This window comes from Plutella xylostella, chromosome 19 (assembly GCF_932276165.1).
Source record: "Plutella xylostella chromosome 19, ilPluXylo3.1, whole genome shotgun sequence".
Taxonomy (NCBI): domain Eukaryota; kingdom Metazoa; phylum Arthropoda; class Insecta; order Lepidoptera; family Plutellidae; genus Plutella; species Plutella xylostella.
Window position 1 is genome coordinate 3,708,270 of NC_063999.1, and position 22,904 is coordinate 3,731,173.

A 22,904-nucleotide genomic window follows, 5' to 3' on the forward strand; every position below is an offset into this window, starting at 1 on the left:
ATATATTCTATGGGTACTTTGGAACTTAAGTAACATGACATGTACTAGCAGTCTAACGGTGAAGGAAAACATCGTGCAAACCCACATTTAGATTACAGTTGTGTAGGTATTTACCGGCCCACTCATTAACGGCAATTTGAAAATAGATAAATTGACCTAAAGGCATATTTGCTGAAATGGTTTTAAGCATTCAAAAGACAAGAGTAAGTGGCTTAATATTTTCCATCCTCACAGGAATTCGAAATAAAGGTAGGTATTTAAAGTACATCTTAGCCTCTTACAGGTTTGCATGCAGAACTAGGTATGTAATAAGAAAGTTAAACCCATTGACTGGATAAAATATGTGTAGGTATAATCAGTCAAAATTAGAACCTAAATATTCAACCAATTTAATATGTAGGTATTCATATGATATATCTCAGATGTCTCGGATTCGCCGTCCCTTGATGAGTCGCTTTCACTGCCACCAAGATTAATAATCAATTTTAAATTTCTGTTTCAATTACTGTAATGTAGTTAACAAAAACTACAGTAATAGCTTAAAAATTTGCCAATTTATTTGCTCATACTATACTATATACCTACAAGTCATTTTGACAATAGCATCAGTTATGTTATCACGAGAAATAAAGTCCAATCCCACGGACTTTTACTCCGACAAATACTCGTGTATGTGGTAAATTAGTTTCCTTTCACGGCTATGGATAGTTTTCGGTATTTAGAAACACAAAAAACTCACAAAAGCTATAATAAACACTTGATAAACACTACGCATTGACAGCACCACAGTTTGACAGCAATAGACAAATGACTTTTTGAGTTTATGACACTTTGTGATACCCGTGCAAGAAAAAAGTTCTATTGCTTTTCCGCAATATGGCGAGGGTTTTTATATTCCTGGTTTGGCTATACTTACCTAAAATACTTACGAATTAAAATGTAGGATACTGCAACATGGAATTGGGATATTGGATAGGGAATTATGGGTAGTGAAGTTACAGAAATATTTTATAGGGTACCTACCTATCTGAAATCTCAAGGGAAATAGATTTCAAAGAGTCGTATCACGAAAACCTACTGTATGAATGGCACTTTATTCAGAGTTTTCGTATCTACAAAAAACCAAATCCTCACAGAGTAATAATCCAAAAATAAACAACAAGTCACATGTCAATCAAACAATGCAGCTTTCACAACACAACAAAAATCTCTCCTCGCCTACCAATGGAATTAACTTTACCACACCATTTCCTTCGGTGATGACATACTTGTTATTCCTGCCTCTAGCGGTGATGTCCACGGTGTCTGCCATGTCGGTTGTGTTCCTCTACTGCAAGGGCCGGAGTGAGAGGAGACGAGGCTACATGGACGTGTCTCAGAAGCCTCGGTGAACTTTGTCTGTACTTTACTTTTGTATGTGTTTATTTGTTTAAGTGATTAAAATTATAATTGGCGAATTGATTTTTGGGTTTTTGGTTTATAAACCTTATGGTTTCCACTGAGAAAAAAACAACATGACTGTGTCTAAGTTCTCGTTAGTAGGACTTATGTTCCTTGGTTCGTAACGACGGCTCTTTCGTTAGGTGGTAAAAAATAGTTAAGGGTGGCCGTACCCGACCGACAATCGGTTCTAGACTTTTTAGGAGGAAAATAGAAGGTAGGTATAGTACTTACTGATTGCATATTCGGATGTGCGCAGGCACCCTTACTCATATTGATCAGTCGTAAAGCGGTAATAGGTATAGGTTTACTTATTTACGTATTTAGGAGTAGGACATGCGTGGCGTGCGTCCATCAGACAATGAAAACCCAGCAGCTATGTAACAATAGTTATTTATTAAAATATATTCTACTAAAATTCATAACATAGTATGTACATTTTCAACAATACACCTTGAAAGGAATTAAGGCACCTAATTTACCATGATAAGAATAAAAAATATTACTTACTCAGTTTTTTAGTAGACTTGATAAAAATTGCATGTGGAAATAGTAAATTAAAAAAACTGAGCAAGTGAATAAACTTACTAACAAGGTAACTATTATTGAGCATTCCAACACTTTGTTAAAGTAACTACGTAACTAAATACATATCTTTAGATTATCATAAATTCATAATACATGCAGTCTACATCAATGTATGATCACAGAATAGTGCGGTCATTTTAGGAAGAACTTTGTCAATACCTAACAAAATATATGCATATATTTTTACAAAACTATCATAGGTTTTAATATAGTCTCCATACTGTGTTACTGGCTGTTTCAACATCCCAAGTCAGAAAATGTATATCATGATCAGCCATCAATCAGAGTACTCATCTCCCCTAACAGTTGTCGGTTCTTCGACAGATATGACGGACATGACGGTCTCACTGACATTTCAGCTTACATATAAGACTTATGACCTTATATTGTAACGAAACAAATGACTTCATCTGTAATGCAGTCCTTCAAATAAACCCCGAGCAAAAAATCTTAAAATATTTATAATAAAAATTTGACTCAGCCCATACAAAAATTCACAATCAACCACCATCACCAATAGGTGCGTAGAAAACGCAAAATACAATATCTGCATTCAACACAGAATTTATATAAAATATATCTTCTAACGGATTCCAAAGCCAGGAACATAAAACATGTGCGAAAACATAAATTAAAATCAATTAAGATGAGGCCCCATTGGTGCGCTGCGTTGCAGCGCTGTCGCAACGTAACAACAGGGCCTCGCCCTAATTGTACCTAATACCGACCCTTTGTGTAATAAATGTTCCTGGCTTATTGTCGTTTTCAGACGCAATTCAAAGTTAAACTATGATATCTACTCAATCTTACACCGAGCGTAAAAACTCTGTAAGCTTTAAGTTTTTTTTAGTTTTTTGGTACAAATATCATTTGTTATGAATAAATAGGTAACTTTGAAGAGCCTCTCAGTTATCCAGGGACATAAGGATTCCATTTTGTAGACTTTTATTAATTCTATTTAATTCCACATTATAATAAGGATTCCATTTCACAAATACCAAAGCAGTTTAATAATTTTACAAAAACACAAAAGTCATACTCATACTAGAACATACGTTAAAATTAAAACTTTCATACCGTTTTAAAAATGTAAATACACCTACTATTTCAACCCTGTTTCATCACCTTCACACATTTTAAACGACACACAGCCAAAATAGGTCGACTCAAAAGTTCGTAAACATCCTCACGCTATTCTATTTATATAAAATAATAATATATTTTAAAGTCTATATAACATAGGTAAACAGGGTACTATACCAGAATTGGTATATTATGTTATTTTCATATATTATTCAAATGTATGTTTTTGAATATACATACATTTTATAAAACTTTTGTCACAAGAAGGCACTCGATTTACTTATAAGTATATATTATAAACATTCTAATATTCAGGTAAATATTTAATTTTAATTCTGATAGTACAGTGTCTTTGATTTTGAGTTCACCCACTACTCATAGACATAGATAATTATAACTTACTACAATAGAAACAAAAAAATATATTTTATATTACACTAGGTAAAAAATATATTGATTGCAGTATTTTTGTAAATATTTTCCATAACCAATTTATACAATAGGATTTCTTTGTAGTAAAATTTAAATTTACTTAATTAAATAACGTTTACATAGTTGCCATTTTTGTTTCTTTCTCTAATTAAACTTTTAGATTATAAAAATGTTATAACAATATAATATCAGCAGTCTTCAATATTTGCGATGAATGTTCAGGACTCCTGGTCAAAAATAATACATAATTTAATATTTGAATATGTACGTGACAAAGGTATACAAAATATAATTTGTAACAAGCAACCATGACTCCCAAATCATAAAGCCATAAAACTAAAGCTGTGATACATCTACTAATGATATCAACATGTCTTTTATTGTATTGAAATATAAAGCACAAGTTACCGGAGTAAATACCACAAAATAGCTTAGTACATCTACAAAATGAGATCTCTAAATATATAGGTATTTTCTATATTTGTTTGCGATAAATATTTATATAGGATAGAGATTTACAGTCTCACTGATCTTTGTTATTATACCGATAAAACAAGCAAAACAACATATTTTATCCATCACCGCACAACATGAATATAAATGGGGAAGAATATAGTGAGTAATTATTTTCAATGATTTGAAAATTGTCTGTGAGTGCATATTTCATGAGCTAAATCTAAATGCCTATTAGCTTGCATTATACAAGTTACAAATACATAAGTATATCGTTGCGATCTTAATAGTGAAGCATTTAATTAAATCGAGCCTCTAGGATATAAAATAGGATAGATATCCAGATCCAAATAAAAAGAAATATAACGAGAGCAAATATTCAATATTTGACCAATCGAGAAAGCTCACTATCAAGATCCAACCAATGACAAGGCAGATTGCCACCACCACCGCACGCACACATAGAAAGTCGCTTACATATTGGGCTCCTGCTTGAAGGAGGCGTGGTCTAGGAAGGCGTCGGCCAATGGCAGCTGCGGGACGAGCGGCGGGGAGGCGACGGACGAGGCAGGGGACGCGGACTCCGCCGGTATCTCGGTGGATGCTTCCGTCGTGGCCTCTGCGGACGCGCCTGCAATGTTAGCCATTAATGTGTAAGATACGGGGTAAAAGTTGTTGGAGAAATAAGGTTGGATAGAAGAAATTGATCTTCGGCATTAACTGTACAGTGCTCCAAAATTGATAATGCGCATAGAAATCTTTGACAGATCGGTTGTTTTCGATTATGTGACACATGATATTGACTCCTATTTCTTTAGTACAAGGTGCAAAATGCAAGTGTTTTTTTTAAAGCTCTTACGATTTAATGATTCGGGTGTGAAGATCTGCATGTGCATTATTAATTTTGGACAAGTGTAACTGTAAATGGTTTTGGATCATGTAATGTTATGATTATGAGGTTTGCACCATAATACTAGTAGACTTTGCCTAATTTAATTTCACTGAATGTCCCATCAGAATACTCAAAAAAGTTCAGTAAATTAGTTTAAATGACCAAAAAAACACTGTCTAAACTATAATATCAGATCATTTACTATAAGTAAGTTTATATAGGCGCCATGGCATTGCATTGACGTCAATCACACAAATCTACATGAACCGAAAGTGGATGCAAGCGGATTGACGCACAACTAAACTAATCTTAGCTACTACTTACTATGCAATGCAAATCATTGACCCGAGTTCAAGCAACGTGCGTTCGAGAAATTTGAAACCAATTATTGTGCAATCCATGCCCATTATTGTTGTGTATTTGTCTATACAGCTTGTGGTTATAAAGTGACGCAAGTTTACTACTTAATTAATTATGTTTGCTTAGCTCCTAATTTATTTTATCTGTAAATAACTGTAGCAACACGTGATTATAAACAGATAAGATAGTAAAACATGTTTCTTTACTTTAACATACTTACCATTGAATATTGTGTAATTTTTTGCAAAAAGTACATTAAAAATTGCAAGGAATTTCAAATTGAACCTGTGTCTACCAAATATTTTTCATTACATATCTAGTTATACTCCTCTATGGTCGAATTAGGGCCACCGGCCTTATGTTGTCTTTTCTACCTACCATTAACAGATATAAAAATAATATTGATTATTTTATTTACTTTAAACAAAATTCGTGCTTGGAATTTAGCTTGTGCTGGGGTCCACCAACCCACACTAGGCCCACGTGCTGAACTAAGGCCTAAAACCCGTCCTTCATTTGAAGGTAACCCGTGCCTTAGCAGAGGGGACGTGATGGATTGTGAATCATCACAATCCATCACGTCCCATCCGTCACGAATTGGAATTGATTAGTTTTGCATACTACATAAACAACCTCCAAATAACTCACCTCCAAGCAGCATCTCCTGCAGTAGACTATCAACATGTGCGACCCCAAACAGCTTAGCGAACTGTATCTGTTCTATCATCTGCCACGTAATACTCTGTAGCGGCGGCAGACATAGCAGGAGTTCCCCGAAGCGGCCGCGACACTCGTACTGGCGGTCACTGATGTAGTCTTCGAGGTTGATCTGGATCTGGTAGCGCAGCTGCTTGATCTTTTGAGGCTGGGATAGGCCTTTCGCGTCTGTGGGTGGGAAATGCGGGATTTAGTTGACTTAAATTATTGGATGGGTGTTTGAATGCGCGATCATTGATTCATGTGGTGACATGGGGTAAAACGCCTTCTTCTCACTAAGCTATATACCCACTGTTATTCTCATTTGCATGTCTATTAACATAACACAGCCCATCATAATTCTCTGAAGGACCTCTCCTTCGTTGTAGGTCTCCTCTAATGCCGGAGAGTTTTTTTTTCATAATCTCAGCATTTGGCACAATGCACGTCTCGACACGGATTCGAACCTTCGGCACAAACATTAGCGTCATGCGGCCGTCATAGCTATTATTTACTTATTTTATGTAAAAGTGTTCAAAAAAATTTATTTTCACTTTTAAAAATGTGCTCACTGGGGTCTAATGTACTCACTGGGGTCAAAGAAGACGATGGCCTTGAGGCAGGCGAACTCGGTGTCGTCGATGTCGATCTCGCGCAGCGGCCGCACGATCTCGTCCATCACGCGCATGCCGATCATCGAGATGTCGATGTCCATGCGCGCGTCTGTGGGGAGAGAGGGGGGGGGTTAGTTTTTTTATTTATTGAGGAACAAACGGAGATAAATACATAAAAATCTCAATTTGAGACCAATACAATTACAGTTGTGTTTACCCTCCTGGACACAGTTTCACTAAGTGTTCCATTTCAAGATATTGTAATGTATATTTTTTTGTTTTTATTTTTTTTTAGTATTCTTTTTTTATTGTATTGTTCAGTGTGTCAAATAAATCTTACAACAAGTCTTAGTCCAAACTAAAGAGCAGGGTTCTTCTTCTTAGCATAACGATGACAAACACTAAAGCTGGACTATGATTGTCATCGTGGTATGAGGATTAGCCAATCAGATCAGTTATCAGTGTCAGACTTCCCAGGGTTTTACGCATTGCGTAATTACGCACCCTGAACAACCTTTGTTATTTGACTTTTGAAAATTCGCTAAAGAAATTCTTAAGTATATTATCTATTTTGTTGATTACAGCAGTAAGCCTAGGTAGGCTGAACGATTATTAGATAATGGTAACGATGAGCCATTGAAATAAATACTTATTTCAATAAGGGCGTGACAGGGTTTGGTGTAGGTTTAAATTTTTCAACGCATATTAATCAGGTTAGGTACACTTGTTTTTTGTTGTGTCTGTATTGTATGGTAGCCTGAACAATAATAAAGTTGACATAAGAAAAAAAGCCTGACCTTGGCATCACTTTACAAAAAGCAATGGTAAATAGTGATTAAGACTACGTTATCAAGACCAAATGCTCATATAACTAAGCTGGTGGCGTTAGATAAAAATATCAGGTGCAGATAATTTATTACTCATTTTATATTTCGGTTGATATGGCGTGATATGTGATAGCAGATTAAACATAGTATTTTCACGGATAAGAAGTGCCGAAAAATAGCATCGCCATTTTACGCACTAAGTAATCTTACAAATTTATGGTTCTCATTTATTTTATTCACATACAACGCCCTTCCTGATAACTCAAGGTGTCTATAATATTGCTATATTAATTAATTGCCTACTTGTAACTTTTCGTAGTTACGTAATCATTCAATGCCAAGTATCAGACACAACCGTAGAATATGCCGTTGGATTAAACATCACTGTTTCATTATCGACTGCCCAACTTATATGAGATTTCCCATGAAACCTCAGCCAATAACATTATACTTAAAACATTATGATGTTTGAGTATGATATAGTTTAAGGAAAATAAGATACAAATGTATAATATATGACAAAGTTATATATCATGGTATGATGCTTTTCCCATGTATCTTCAGACTGATCGATAATGTATTTTCTCACGAAGCTATTACTTGTCCTTAAATAAGGTACCAGAAGCATAGACAATAGTGGTTGACATATCCCTGAGCAGAAGTTCTAGTCTTACCGACGTGGTGCTTGGTGATGATGCAGTTGTTGCCGAGCAGCAGCACGTCGCTGAGGTGCAGCGAGCGGCGCGCGCAGCCCAGCAGCAGGTGCTCGCCGGCGTGCGCGCGCAGCAGCGCCACCTGGTGACGGGAGGATGTGTTAGTCAGAGTATACTACGCTTGCTAAGCTATAAAAAAAAAAAAAAAAACACGCACTCACGCCTTGTACTAATGTACTCCCTTGCGGGGTAGGCAGAGGTGCATTGCTGCACCCACCCGCTATGTATAGATAATATGCTCTACCATCGCGCATTAGCAATCAACAACCATTTAGTGTGCTGGGATGCACCAAAGGAACCTCCCCGAGCGACGTATCAACTGTAGCTTATCGTCGCTGACTGCCCACAGTGAGACGTATAATAGTCAGATGATACATAATCCGAGGAGGGTTATTTCGGGAAGCCCACTGCATTGGCAAGTTAAGGTCGATCTTAAAAGTTTTGCACCCTTGCTTTGGCAGTATACGAACGGAAAGAGACAGACATATATAGATTTAATACCGACATTAGTTTGCAACTCGGTATTATTTGCTTATTAAAAGAGTTATCTACCATATTATCTGATCTTCATTATGTAGCTCAGTAAACGCAGGGATATACTTAGCCCATTGTATTCCACTCCACCAGTATCAATAGCTGCTGCTTGATGGAGTCGCACACGTTCTACAAAGTTTCAAAAGCAAACCCAATACTAAAGTAAATTTCCTCATTCGCTCACTCAGCTCCCTCTCACCTGGTCGTCGAGGTGCAGGTCGGTGAAGGCGGGGATGTACTTGGCCCACTCCACGAGGATGAGCAGCTGCTGCTTGATGGAGTCGCACACGTCGTTGATCTTGGCTAACTGACGGCCGCTGATCTCCGCGTCTGTCGGGCTGTGGCTCTGTGGGATACGGTATTATTATTATTATAAATTCTTTATTGCACAAATATAAACATAAGTATACAAAGTTATAATATTAGAATAGAATAAAATACTCTTTATTTTGCACCGTTAAAGAAATCATTACAAAATATCAAATAATAAATAAAATAGCACATAAAGGCAGCCTTATTGCTTACAGCTATCTCTAGCAGATGATGCAGACCTATCTATAGCAGACCTTTCGATGGAAAGAGACGATTTAAACATAATTATTGGAGTTGACGTGCAACCAGGTGATATTGTCATGAATAATAACATAACCAACGTTAACGACTAAGATATTAATAGTTTATAGCATCTCATATCGATTGAAGACAAAGCAATCTGAAGAAATATATGTATAGGTATGCGCACATATCTTGTTTTATATCACCTATAAATACATAATAACTTTATTTCCGAGAAGCAATTCTAGTGATGACATGAACCGTGCACCTCAATATACAGGGTGTTAACTTGATTGCGTTGGAGCGGGAAATGGTAGATACAGCTGATGATACTGAACACGATAAGACATTAAAAAACGTATTTTATTTGCTTTAAGCTGACCAACATAAAACAGTTTTATTTAGTTCATTTTAAAATTTCATAGTCACCCTATTCATGTTTAGGTACGTTTGACAGAATGACCATGAACTTGAAAGCCAAGGTCAAGGCCAAAAAAATCAAAGCCAAGGTCAATAAAAAAGTATGCGTGCATCAGCACCACACTTGGAGCCACATCGTCAAGGTACCTACCGAGATTTTGGGTACTCAAAGTACCCAATCCATTGTAGACATTTCATTTTACTCCATAAGTATCACTTTTTTGATACACAATAATTATCTTTTATGAATACAGAACAGTTTCATTTTATGCTTCATAACATAGGTCACACGTATTCACAGCACAGCACAACATAAAACGAGATGAGGAACAAGGCTTGGTAATCAAAAGATAGAATTGTAGGTACCTTTTCCCTTTTAGGTAATAATTGTAAAAAATGATTGTAAACAAGTAAACAACAATGACTGACTGACAGACTAGATCCACAGAGAAGGTAATGACTATCATAAATACTCGATGGTTATGATACGCGAGATTGTTATTATTCTACTGGTATTCAAAGTGAGGCCATACTTATTATGAGGATTTCCGTACTATTCGTCATCAAAGACGTCTCAATCGCAAGTACACAACACAAATCGAGATGAGCGAGTGTAAGTAAACCAATCCGTCATTGAAGTAGACCCTATTATCATCCTGTTATGCATTGTGGTCTTTTATCTTTAGCTGCGTACAGACCGGCCAAACGAACGCCAACGATCGGATTTTGTTGACCTTCGTTGCTCAATCTGCCCCTGTATTATGTGATAAATGTCCATCGGTGGGCGTTCGTTGGGCCGGTCTGTACGCATCTTTAGGTAATAAAAGAAAAATAAAACGTGGTGAGTATCAAGGGTGAATACTAAACGCTTACCTTAGTCTGAGTAAAAAGGTTTAATTATTGTTCTGAGCTCCTAGAAAGTCATAAATTATATTCTGTACGATCTATGAAACTTTATGCACATCAGCTGTTTAATTGTTGATTAGTATGTCATTAATCACCATGAATAATTTCAATTTTATTTAATAATTGTTATTACCTACTGTGTAATTAATTACAATAATAGTTACATCAAATAAATTATGAAAAGTGAAGTTGATAACAAATTTAAAGTGTGTGTTCTTTTGCAATCGAATGTCTCATTGGTTATGTGTTTGTGTAGGGTGACCATGTTTTTGATTAAGGTAAAACTTTCCACTTTACTTTAGACTTTAAACATAAATATTCGAGATTCTGATGTTTTTTTTCTTAGAAACGTGCTTGGTTAGACTAATACTAACCCCCATTTCCCGCTCAAACGCATTCTAGTTAACACCCTGTAATTTAAAAAAACTAATTGTGCAAATGTCTCGACATGATTCATTACATTATCGTTATTGGCGCCTTGCAATTGCATTTTTGAGTGAATCATGAATATGATAGATGGTAGGCTATATTTAAAGACTGATCACATTGTCACAGACATGCCACTAGGAATCCCAAACAGGGAAAATATTCGTCTTGTGAGACCATCACATGTATTTATTTCCCCTGCACCGGTTCTTTGCTAGACACAAGTGTTGAAAGCTAACCTCACAGCAACTGCAGGCAAGCATCTCCATTCCAGGAGGACTTGTCGAGAAAAGTTTCGGAGTGGTAGGTAGGTAGGTACTCTGCGCTAACCAATTTGCACGGATATGACGGCTCTCCAAAACTTCGTATTCCGTCAAGCAAAAGTAATCCTTCAGGTCAGACATTGCATAGGAATCTGCCTGCGGAGTGCTAGTGCGGAGCGGGGTAGAAGAGCGGTGTGCGAGGTAAAAATCGACCAATGAAATTGCTTAAAAACTCAGCTCATGCGATTTCATTGGACGATGCCTGGTACACCGCACCTCTAGCCCACTCCGGTCAGGTGGACAGGCAGACTAAAGGATGATTGATAAATCTTCCTTACCTCATCGATGACCTTCCTGCTCAGCAGTTCAGCGTTGAGCAGCGACACCACCGATAGTCCATTCCCCTGGGCAGGCTCCTCGTATGACGGTCGTCGGCAGTTGATGCGGTCCCGCTCGTTTTGCACCGCTGGAAGTGTGGGTGAACTGTTAGAGATATATACTGGGGAAGCCTACACAATAGTTAAGCCTCTCATGTTAGTAACTATGAGCGACTTCTTTCCTCCTACTTCTATTTGCAATAAGAGATTTTCTTGTGGTAGCACATAGAGTGCTTGTTATAAATTGTGTAGCCGTTTCCTTTTTTGTGTAGTAAAAATAAGTAATATCTTCTTTTCTTTTGCAGCGTGGTGGGACTCTATCCTCGTCAAGGAAGAAAAATATTTACTTAAAAAACTTCAATGTTGGGATAACATTAGCTTCGTAAAGATGGCAGCACACGTTATGGAAGAGATCCTACATCGCGGTGGTAAATTATCGACCCGTAGTTGTAAATGAATTCTTATAGTTTTTGTGATTTTCTATTATAATTATACTGTATTACTACATTTATATTTCATCTTTAAAAATGAATAATAGCTTTGTTTGTTCAAATAACTAATTAGACACAGTATTTATGTTGTTAAACATTGTTGACGCAGTGTGGCTACAGCGTGAAAGAAAGCTAATTTACAAGTAAATGGAGTACAAAACAAATCATTAATATTGTTTATAATCATTACCACTGATGGCTTCTACTTAATGAGCATAAACAACTGTAGTTATTTAACATGATTCATATTTCATATCCTTGAACTTATTCGTACCTAGTTATCAGCTTATAGACGACTTTCCAAGATTTAAATGCATTATGTCTATATGTTATCATTTTGTTACGACCCAAATGATTAATAATAAAACAAGATATGACCCCCAAAGTCAGCCTGATATACTTTTTTATCTCGACTATCAACAATGCAATTAAGTTTCTACTTGTATAAAAAACTGAACGAAATTTATGACATAAGTAATTATTAGTCAACCAATTATTATCAGCTATGATGTGTTAAACGGAATCGATATCATATACATAAGTAGGTACTAATATTACCCTCCAATAGGGACAAAAGTGGGTCCATTAATACTCCTATGCTTTCACCACGAGGGATGCATTTTAGTAGAATGTGTTTTATGTAATGTAGAATATTTACCTTCTTTCTTCATGCCAGCTTTGAAACATTTCCTTAGTCTACAGTATCTGCATTGATTTCTTTTGTCTTTGTCCACCACGCAATTTCTGCTGAATCTGAAACCAAAAGAGAATAACATTCAGCACTTATTATAAAAACTTGTAAGTATACTTTTAGGTAACTGTACATAGGTATGTATATATTTTTTAATATTTTCCTCTACAACGTTGAATAACAGCTGCATAAAAAAGATTTCACGAAACTGATAAATCAGTCTACTATTAGTACTCTTATTTACATAATAATTATGTTTAGGTTCATTAGATTATTTTATAAGCGACACATAAAAACAAATGAATGTATTTATATTTTTTACGTATTCTTATTACCTACTAGCAAGATACATATCTAGAGTCAGCACATTATTATTATTTTTCATTTCAAAGGAAATATGCAGTAATATTCCTATCATTACATCGGCAACTTTAATATGGCGTTGGCATATCATCATTATGTTTGATGTTCTTTTACGGTTAGCCCAAATTTATGTACTAAATTGAGTCTAGACGGAAATCTTATGTTATGTTTCTTGATTCTGTTTCATACTCTCACTTATGTGTGTAGTTAAAAGTGTTATATCATCAATAGAGCATAGTGATTATTTATAATTTATGTTAACACGCTTCAGTACACGTGATCAATGAAGTTTCAAGCTGTATTTTTATCTTTTTAATTTAAACTACAGCGTTGTGGATATATCTATCTATTTAATTGTTTGAGGTTTCCCTGGTGAACCGTATCTGAAATTAGATCACTCGTTCCACATTTAGGGGCCATTGGGGCGGCCATATCTGCCAAAGAAACGATAGCCGTTTTAACAGACGGGTTCTCGATTCTCGATCGTACACGACGAGAATAGTGGTTGGATGAGAAATGCTGGCCACATAGGAACCTATAAATTGTTGCATCGTTAGCTCATTGGCTCGTCGACTCGCGATGGTGATCCATTAGCTTACCAAACAGTCTACTGTCATCGTCGGCGAAGTCATGCACAAAGAGGCAGCAAGGAAATTCGCGGTTAAGACCTTTGGCTCAAGATTCAAGATTCTTAAGCGTTATGGCAGAAACTTTCAACTATAATCATACCTGCAAGTATACAGATGGTTCTTCCGCACGCTCCGTCTGAAGAACCCCTTGCATCCATCACACGACGAAGCTCCATAGTGCTTGCCGGTGGCGCGGTCCCCGCATATAGCGCACTGCTGCGACAGCGCGCTGGAGCTGGCCGCGCTCGCCTCGCTGCTGCTCGTCTCTAGCTGCATGTCGCTGTCTGCAACAAGGAGAGAGGCGTGAGAGGTGGTAGGTAACCCTGATAGGCGCACTGAAGCGTTGTAGTTTGGATTGATTTAAAAAAAGCCATGATGATCTACGCTGTCTGCAACAAGGATGTGAGAGGTGATAACCTTAGATTGGGTGAAGAAGGTGTTGGAAAAGACATGATTCTCTACGATGTCTGCAACAAGGACGAGGGTATGTTAGAAGTGGTAACCCTGGATTGGGAAAAAGGCGCATTGAAGGGTTGGAATTTGTAAATTTAAGTGTGCGTCTATACTCAGGTTCTTGTCCTGATTCTTATCATATGGGTAAAATCTGCAAAGAAGATCTGGTCAATAGATTGCAAGTTACTCTGACAAGCCTTGGGGGTTCCCTCGTGGGTACATCTATCCAATAAGTATATCTACATAATATATAAATTATCTACATTAGACAATGTTTCGATCAGCACATGCAATATCTGCCATAGTTCGTATTGATTATGAATAACATTTTGTTTCAAACAACTCTATCGAAAGTAAAAACAGCAAGGAAAATACCATAACAGATGCCGTCGCAGCACATTGAAGCGTCGTTGCGTAAGCTGTTTCGGTAAATAACAATGATGTGCGAAATTTGTATATTTGATATCCGCTTACCTTTGATGGAATTGTAAGTTAGGTATTGCATGTCAATATACCTATGTGTGGAGGTTAATTATTAAATAATTATTGGAATAATGAATACCATAGCAAGGAGTAGTTCTTGTAATTACCGGCAAGGCTCATAACATGGAATTATAGAAGTTTTTGCAGTTAATCTCGACTTTGCGGTCTCAACTAGTACTGCCGGTGCTTTAGGATTTTATCTAAGTATTTTCCTCGTCAAAACCCACACGTCTTACGTAACCTGACGGATTATTTCGGATAAAAATAACTAGTTTTTGTGGTCAACCTTAATTGAGGTCCTTCTAACTTTTTTGCGCTAAAAGCGTCATTTCCAAGAAATGCATGTTTGGGGTGGTAATTTGAATGTATATAGGGTATACGCAACCTACCTATATAGGTACAAAAAGCCAACTTAAGCTAGTAAGTATGTAACTACCTATAGCAATTAATAAAAGTAATAACAAATGATATCGATTACTGATAGGTGGTTTACAATATTTGTAGCCGTCTACTTCAGCAATATCCATCAAACTAGACTGACAACAGTGGAAACTTTATTTAAAATTCAACTAAGAAACGTAGCATTTGCTTATTCTAGCTTCGAATAAGTTAAGTTTCGAGTGAATTCATTTGAAAACAATAGGTACCGATGACATTGACCTATCTAGCAATTTGTATAAACGCTAACCCGTGAAGAGGTGCCTATATTTACAAATAATTAATTAGCTTCGATGTTTTATAAACTTGAAGCGGCGGAATCAGTTATCCGGGCGGCATGAACACTAACCATCAACAACAGTGTCTCCAAAACATCAAAGCTGCGGAAACTTCCATAGGTGAAAGAATTATTCATTCATAAAATAGAGATATTCCGAATAAAGACGATAAACTTATCTTCTGAAAGTGATAAAGTTCTACAGATTATCAAGAAGAAAGTAACCTTCAACAATGTTGTTGTTGTTGTTGATAGCGGTGCCCGGGGCAGGGTGCATGTAGTGGTAGGTTCGCGTCTTGTCCCAGCCCGGGGCCGACAGCCCGAACTCCGACACCGCGTAGCTCAGCTGGCACATATCTTGGGGCGTCATGACGTCACTGCTGCTCACAGGCATCTTACGGTCACCACCGCACTAGCACACCGAGCGTCAACACCATTAACTAGCTGAACAAACACCAGGTGATGTAACCGCGGCTGTCCTGGCGTGTTTATCTGTTTGCACTGCTATCGACACTGACGTCGGCGATTCGCGAACTGTCGCCGGGTGGAATCACGGATACTCGTACGAGCGATGACGGCGATGTTTTCGTATCGCGTGGCGTGATTGTTTGGCTGATAAGGTGTAGGCGTGCTGTCACGGCCGCGGCTTAGCCTCGACTGACCCTCGGGGGGAGATTATCGTGGTGACGACGGCTGAGGCAGCCGCGAGCGCCACACATGAATGCCGCTGGGCTCAGCACCACCCCCTGACTCACGCCCTGCTTATCGACGCAACGGAAGTGCACACAGACGCAGCAGCACAGTCACTCGCAGCTGACTACAGCTTTTACCATAAACAGCTACCGGTGTAGTAAGCAAAATAGAGTGTGACTAATTAGAGCTAATTAGTAATTAGTAACTGTCACTGGTCAAGTCATCCCTTTGTTTGCTGGCATTTTTACGGCTGCTACATCTCGTCTGAAGGTTACATCGGGTCAGGATACCCTGGTTATCGCTCGAAGGATAACCCAGATAATAGATGAGATCTACCAAAACATGACATGTATCATTATATTTTTTGTCTCGTCGGTTTCAGTGCAGATAAAATTTGATAAGGCATTGGTGGTCGAGGTGTTTACATTAATTTAGTTTTCATTCATAGCAATCGGAATTTGTTTAATCAATTTTCTATTTGCACAGTAAACAATGTGAAATCTTAGTCGAAATAGATGCACCAATTCGATGACTTTATTGGGTATTCGTTTAAACCTTCTCCATTTGAAAGTGTTGATTTCATCTTGAATTATCAGCATAAGTAGATATAGACTCTGTCGGTCACAACGGAGGTCGGCAATAGATATCAACACACGAGTATTGTCAAGCCAAAAGAGGTCATACTGCAATGAGCTTACAGTCTAAAGAAGAACAAATTGGAAACGGTGGAGTAAGTAATATACGCATCGGTGCTACCCTCGATCTGGTGTCAAAAGCCACATTCCGCAATATGTCTAGACTAGAGGAACAATAGTTGATAACGTAATTAAACTCAATTTTCTATTTACCAGTCGATAATTATAATGAGTTGGTGTGCTAGGTACGTTCTGGTACCTACTTCTTGAAGAGTTAATACGAAAAATTTCGGCTGTGGCGCAAAAACAGAAAGTAATTGTACTTCAATTACTTCAAATCTAACTTTTATTCCAATAAGTAACTATGTGACTATAACCCAGTTGCAGAAACGTCCTTTAAGTTTTTAAAACTTCATTAAACCTTAAAGTCCAATTAAGTCGTTGCAGATAAAAACTTTATAGTGAGTGTTTCATGAGACTTTAAAATGTATTCTAATAGCTAATGTGACATTTTAAAGAGGCTTTCTGCAACTGAGTGTAAGCGAAATTTTCAGCAAAATGAATGAGTTGGAATAAGGGCGCGAAATATAAATCGAACTGATAAAAACCCGCAAAACTGAAAACCGCATCAGTTCTTAAGTTATAATATTTCACATGTCAGCTTACTACCTATCTACCAATCACAAATTACAAAATCATGAAGGAAGATAAAGTTTTAATCCCATAATTTCGAACACGGAAATCAATAATTGGTCAATTTGTAACAATAATTCGTAAAAAAGAGGTTTTCAGACATGTGATTGACAAGCACATCATGGCAAACCACCACTGCGAAGGCCATTATGGAAATTAAGGCTCTAATTGTAAACATTTTGTTTATTATAGCAGCAGGTAATGTGATCAATGTCAACGTTCTATACAGTTATAGGTAGTTATTGAAAAGGGGAGGGCAACCAGTGCCCATTCGCCACTGCGACCTTAAAGTTCTATCTATACCATTGCTGAGTCAAATCTCACTCTCCAGGCCCAGGTCTTTTATATAGCGGACGGTCTTAGCGAGAGGGAGAGACCTGACATCTATGGGGGCTAATTTGTAACCGCTCGAAATTCGATGGCCTCACATTCACAGAGAATGCGTTTCGTCCTCCTCATTGCAGAATCTGCAAGTTGGAGTGTCGGACAACGTCCTATGGTATGAATACACATAAAGAATACCTATATTTTGTCAATAGGCGTCCACTACAAGACATGGGATTCCTCCAAAAAGTTAGTGCCATAATATCCACGCTTGGCAGGTGGGTTGGAGTTATCACAAAACACAGACATTTAAGGAGGACTTTGCCTTTAAACAAACATCTGCCTCGGCCGGGTATAGAACTCGGCACCCTCGGCGCAACAGTCAGAGTCACCAACCACTGCGCCTTCCCGTCGTCGAAGGAATGTTACGACGATAAATTAACAAAGTTTCGGAAATTGACAATATTGCTTGTACAGTTGTACACTACACCTACTTGACAGGCCAATCCAATCATTCTCTCCTTGCAATTGCAATGCAATTATGGACTTTGGACCCGCGACGTAATAAGTATAGTGAAGGCACAGTGATGAAACAAAGTCTAATATTGAATATGGGAGCACTGCTGCGCGAGCCACGACTCTATCTCGTTGTATTAAACGTGTCGAATAGTCATTCGTTAGTTTTTAATCAGTATAGAGTAACCCTCCTGAGGTAACGAATTGGATGAGAATAAGCCCGTATAATGATTGCCGTCGTGTGACGCGAGGTGACCCGGGCCTTGGCCTTATGTTTTCGAATACACATGTATCCGCGTTCACGATGGAACGTTGGCTTTACAAATTAATTACTAGAATGAGACCTTGAAAAGAAGGAAAAAAATACTAGGTAGGTAACTGCATATATAAAAATTATGAAGAGAAATAATTCAAAATATACTAAAATCAAAAGGAAAGTACCTGAAGGAAAGTTTTACAAAACAATTAGCTCAGCTAATAACTATAACTATCTTAACAAAACCATATCCATAAAATAACATGTAGGAACAAGTAATACAAAATTCCTACCACCTATTTAATTAAACTCATCGTGACTAAGCACAAATTGAAATGACAACCACGAATACCCCGCGATATAAATTATATGTCTCGACTTGATTACACCACATTATGCATCAGTTATAAGTCTAGTTCTAGGGAATATGGATAATAACTGAGTAACCTAAGTACATTTCATTATAATTGTCATATATAGGTATTCCTTAGATACTGACTCCAGTAATTAAACTAGACAAAGTCTACATAGAGTGCAAAGTCCACGATAAATAATTTGCAATAGCCACTTATCATTATCTTTTAATTGATATAATCTTATAGACTAGGAGATAAAATTACATTTTAATCACAAAAACATTGGACTTTAACCTCGTTTTTGTGCAACTTGTTTACGAGTCCAAAGTCCACAACCGCTATGCCACTTAAAAAGCCAGTTTTGGCAATATTTATTGCATAAGATTCTAGTTTTTTACAGTATTTAAATGTTATTTTTATGACTACGGGCCAATTTTAGACTTTGTTTCGTCACTGGGGCTTCACTAGTGGGTTTCGTCAGCTGGGTACAAAGTCCAGCATTGCGGCAAGCCGATTTATTGGACTCTGCTAGATAGTTAAGTAGGCACTGTGTGTAAGCAATATTGCCCATAGTAGGTCATTGTCTACTCATGAGTTATAATTACAGCTTATTCGCACTATTTTTCACCTATATGGTTGAAAAAGAGGGGTGTAATAATTATAAGTGTGCCTCTGACCTCATGATAAGGTGACGTGAGCAATATTTTAGAGGGCGATAGGATTCAGACTTGTTTTTGTGTGTGTTTTATGTTTAAATGCCATGCCAAGTGGAAAATGGGCCGGAAAATCTAACAGTTACTTTTTATCACTGTACCAGCAAGAAAAGAAAACAAGAATGCACAAGGAGTACCTATCTTCACTATAATATACGCGTAGTTTACTTTTCACTAGTTGAATAGGTAAAAGCTGGAACTAAGGTTTTGGTAAGTAAGGTTAATCGAATTAAGAGGCTCGCTTTCGTACATAATCAATGGTCAGATTTGTATAGTCCTTCAGAAAATGGGCGTTACTAAAAATGATTATCTACATAATGGTATTTTGTTCGAGCCCAGTAATTAATCTCCAATCAGAATCAGAGAATGACGCTACATAACGCATCTATGTATAATAAAATTAATGACTGTGTGTCATTTATCGATGCGTTAATTCACAATACCCCATCGGTATCACTACCTATCCCGACACCGATATCGCTTGGAGAATCTTAAATCTAAAATGAAAATAGCTTATTCTGTTTATTTGTAATTAAGAAAATCGACTACTTATCATATAAACATTATTAGCTAATTATTATGAGTTTACTGATATGTCTACAGTTTGAATTGAAGTACTTAATACATTATGTAGGTATGTAGGTTAGATACGATACTATTTTAAAAATTTAAAATGCAAGCTTATATACACTGTCTTTTACAACTGATACAGGGGGGTAAAGATAGCAGAAAAGGTAGATACTAGATAATTCCATAACCAAACCAAAAAAACTTGCATTTAATTAATGTATTTAAAAAACTAGTAAATAACTCATTTGATTGGAAAGGTAGTGCGTGTGTACAATGGGTAGTGCATAGCTGAATTCTTAGCCACTGCAAATGTAAATGGTGAATCACAAAACTTACATTTACATAATAAACCATTATTGAATATTAGACAACGTGAATTGATTCACAATTGATACAATATCGTCATAACTCATTTAATAGCAAAATAAAACACATTGCTTTTTTATGAAAACGTTACAAAAACATTGTTTTTCTTGTTGTACCTATTATGTACTCATTATATTTACATCGTTTTAACAATAGATAATTGGATGAGTGTCGTGCTCCCGTGTTACTGAGAGTAGGTAATTGTAGAGTTCTTTTCTTATTTAGGTCCTACTTTTAATAAATTTTATATTTTTGGGCCCTCATTTTACTGATGTGCATGGTTTCTATTGTGGATAGATATTAATGTGTATGTATTATATGTACCTACCTAATCCGTGATTATCTCTCTCTTAATTATTTCTCCCAATCATCTCAACTCAACCTGAGGCTAGGAACAGTTATAACTTATTATGGAGGGATTCTCAAGTACCGGACCACGTCTGATGATGTTATTAGTAATACCCGTACACCTCTACCCACACAAATACAATCTGATACTGCAAAAGAGATCCAGTATCACGCATTTACGCGCGCTGGTGATAAACGGCTGGTGATCAATTGCTGGGCTCAAGCTACTGCGGGCACAATTGGAGCTAATTGTGTCTGCCGAGCCGCGGCTCACGTTACCAGTATGTAACAGCTACATGTGACTGCTCACTAAACCATCCTAGCGAAGGTTAGCATAAATTAAAAGGGTATGTGTACGTAAACTCGTGTAACTTATAAGTTGGGTTTTTTTTTGTAGACTTAACATAAATGGAAATATTTCTTCATGGGTTAAGTTTTAAATTGTTGGTTAACGTAAATATTATTCTTTTAACCAATATATAAGTCAATGCTTTTCACTGTTTCTTATTGCAGATACAAAAATTGTGATCACTCATTGAGTAATTTTATATGCTCCTCGATTCATTAAGTATCAACTTCTATTATGTAGAATTAGGTAAATACTTTCTTTCTTAGGGATTCGGACACAATAATTTGACACCAAAGCAGTAACAAGTCAGATTAGCAATAGCAACCTTTGCTTATGCCCAGAGTGTGCACCACAGCCAACAGTCTAGTATTTGATAAAAGATAAAAATGTACAGTAGTGCTGTTGATCTTGCTGTATATCAATCAATTAGATTTTATTGATTGCTGCTTACAAGTTACATGTAAGCAATTATGAAACGAGGTTTCATTACTTACTGTAAAAACATTTCCAGTAAATAATTTACATAATTACTAGCTAGAACATGGGGAATTACATTTGTGCTCCATTACTCATGTAAGTACAAACAGTATACAGTAAATATATAATTAAAAACTTATTACAAGTCTTTACGAAATATTATATATATTTAAATACTATTCATACAGAATATTCAACTAAAACTGAAATTAAAATAAAAGAGATTCTTAGTAAAAAAAAAAATTTCCATACCTGTAAATTAACAATTGCTCCTACAAACCACTACTAGTGTAGAAACAACCCAAAACAAATAACGTGGACCTCATTTTATCACACAATACCCATTTTGATTAAATCATTATGTATAAAGAACACTCTATCTAATAATAATAATTTATACTAGAAAAAAATATATTTGAATAGATTTCTTCAGCCACAACATCTTTTACAGACGACTTGGATAATTGTTTTTGTTACTCATGTAAAGACATTCTGTTCAGCATCTCCGTGTAACAGATAGTACCACCAACACCCAAATTATAACAACTGCCTTTCACTAGGCGGTGAAGTGGTAGTTAAGCTATATTATTTACTTATACTGGTGGTGGTTACCACTTTACCAGCGTGACAAACTAGAGTATGAAGCTGCTTATAACTAGTTAGTACACATTGATAGTCTTCCCCTAGTGACTGTCTTACCCCACCTTACTATATATAAAATCCTACTAGATGTAACTTATGATTTTCAATAAAAGTCTGGTAATCTTGTGTGTGCCTGTAGAAGTACAACAATCCTGTAAAAGTAGTTCTATCCCGAGTACCACCGACATGTTGATGAATTGATTAACCACAACTGCAGGAAAAGTGCATACACAACAATGTTATAGCATAACCAACCTTAATTCCACGTCACAGTATCGAATTTCGTTTAACATAAACATGATGTTATTTTTGAATCATCTTCACAACCATAAATTAAGATTGATAACCCTATAGATATAAAGTAACTACAAGCAAAGTAAACAACATGTATAGAGGTCAAACTAGTTAATACGACTAGCCTGAGTTCCGTGTTATGCGCAGTGGGACGCAAGGTATTATCACAACACATTAGTAAAGTAAATAAGTTTGCTTTGTCTTGTTACACAAGATGTATATATTCATCAATAACCGTTTAAAATCGCAGCCCTTCAACTTACACGGC

The 22,904-nt window shown here is 36.7% G+C and overlaps 1 protein-coding gene across 5 annotated transcripts in view; it reads right to left on the reverse strand.

Annotated features, from left to right (window-relative positions):
- Positions 1-1,817: 1,817 nt before the first annotated feature.
- Positions 1,818-22,904, reverse strand: part of LOC105388895 (transcription factor HNF-4 homolog) — a 30,266-nt gene continuing 9,179 nt past the window's right edge. For 2 of the 5 annotated variants that reach the window (XM_048627788.1, XM_048627790.1), the window contains exons 2-10: positions 13,854-14,037; positions 12,729-12,823; positions 11,541-11,668; positions 8,832-8,978; positions 8,060-8,180; positions 6,536-6,667; positions 5,897-6,133; positions 4,474-4,627; positions 1,818-3,770 (exon numbers count right to left, since the gene is read on the reverse strand). In XM_048627788.1, the coding sequence (XP_048483745.1) occupies positions 3,716-3,770; positions 4,474-4,627; positions 5,897-6,133; positions 6,536-6,667; positions 8,060-8,180; positions 8,832-8,978; positions 11,541-11,668; positions 12,729-12,823; positions 13,854-14,037 (1,253 nt within the window). In that variant the 3' untranslated portion in view covers positions 1,818-3,715. Of the gene's footprint in view, positions 3,771-4,473; positions 4,628-5,896; positions 6,134-6,535; positions 6,668-8,059; positions 8,181-8,831; positions 8,979-11,540; positions 11,669-12,728; positions 12,824-13,853; positions 14,038-15,629; positions 16,141-22,904 lie in introns of those variants that run through there. The other 3 variants (XM_048627787.1, XM_048627786.1, XM_048627789.1) reach the window with 3 other exon arrangements.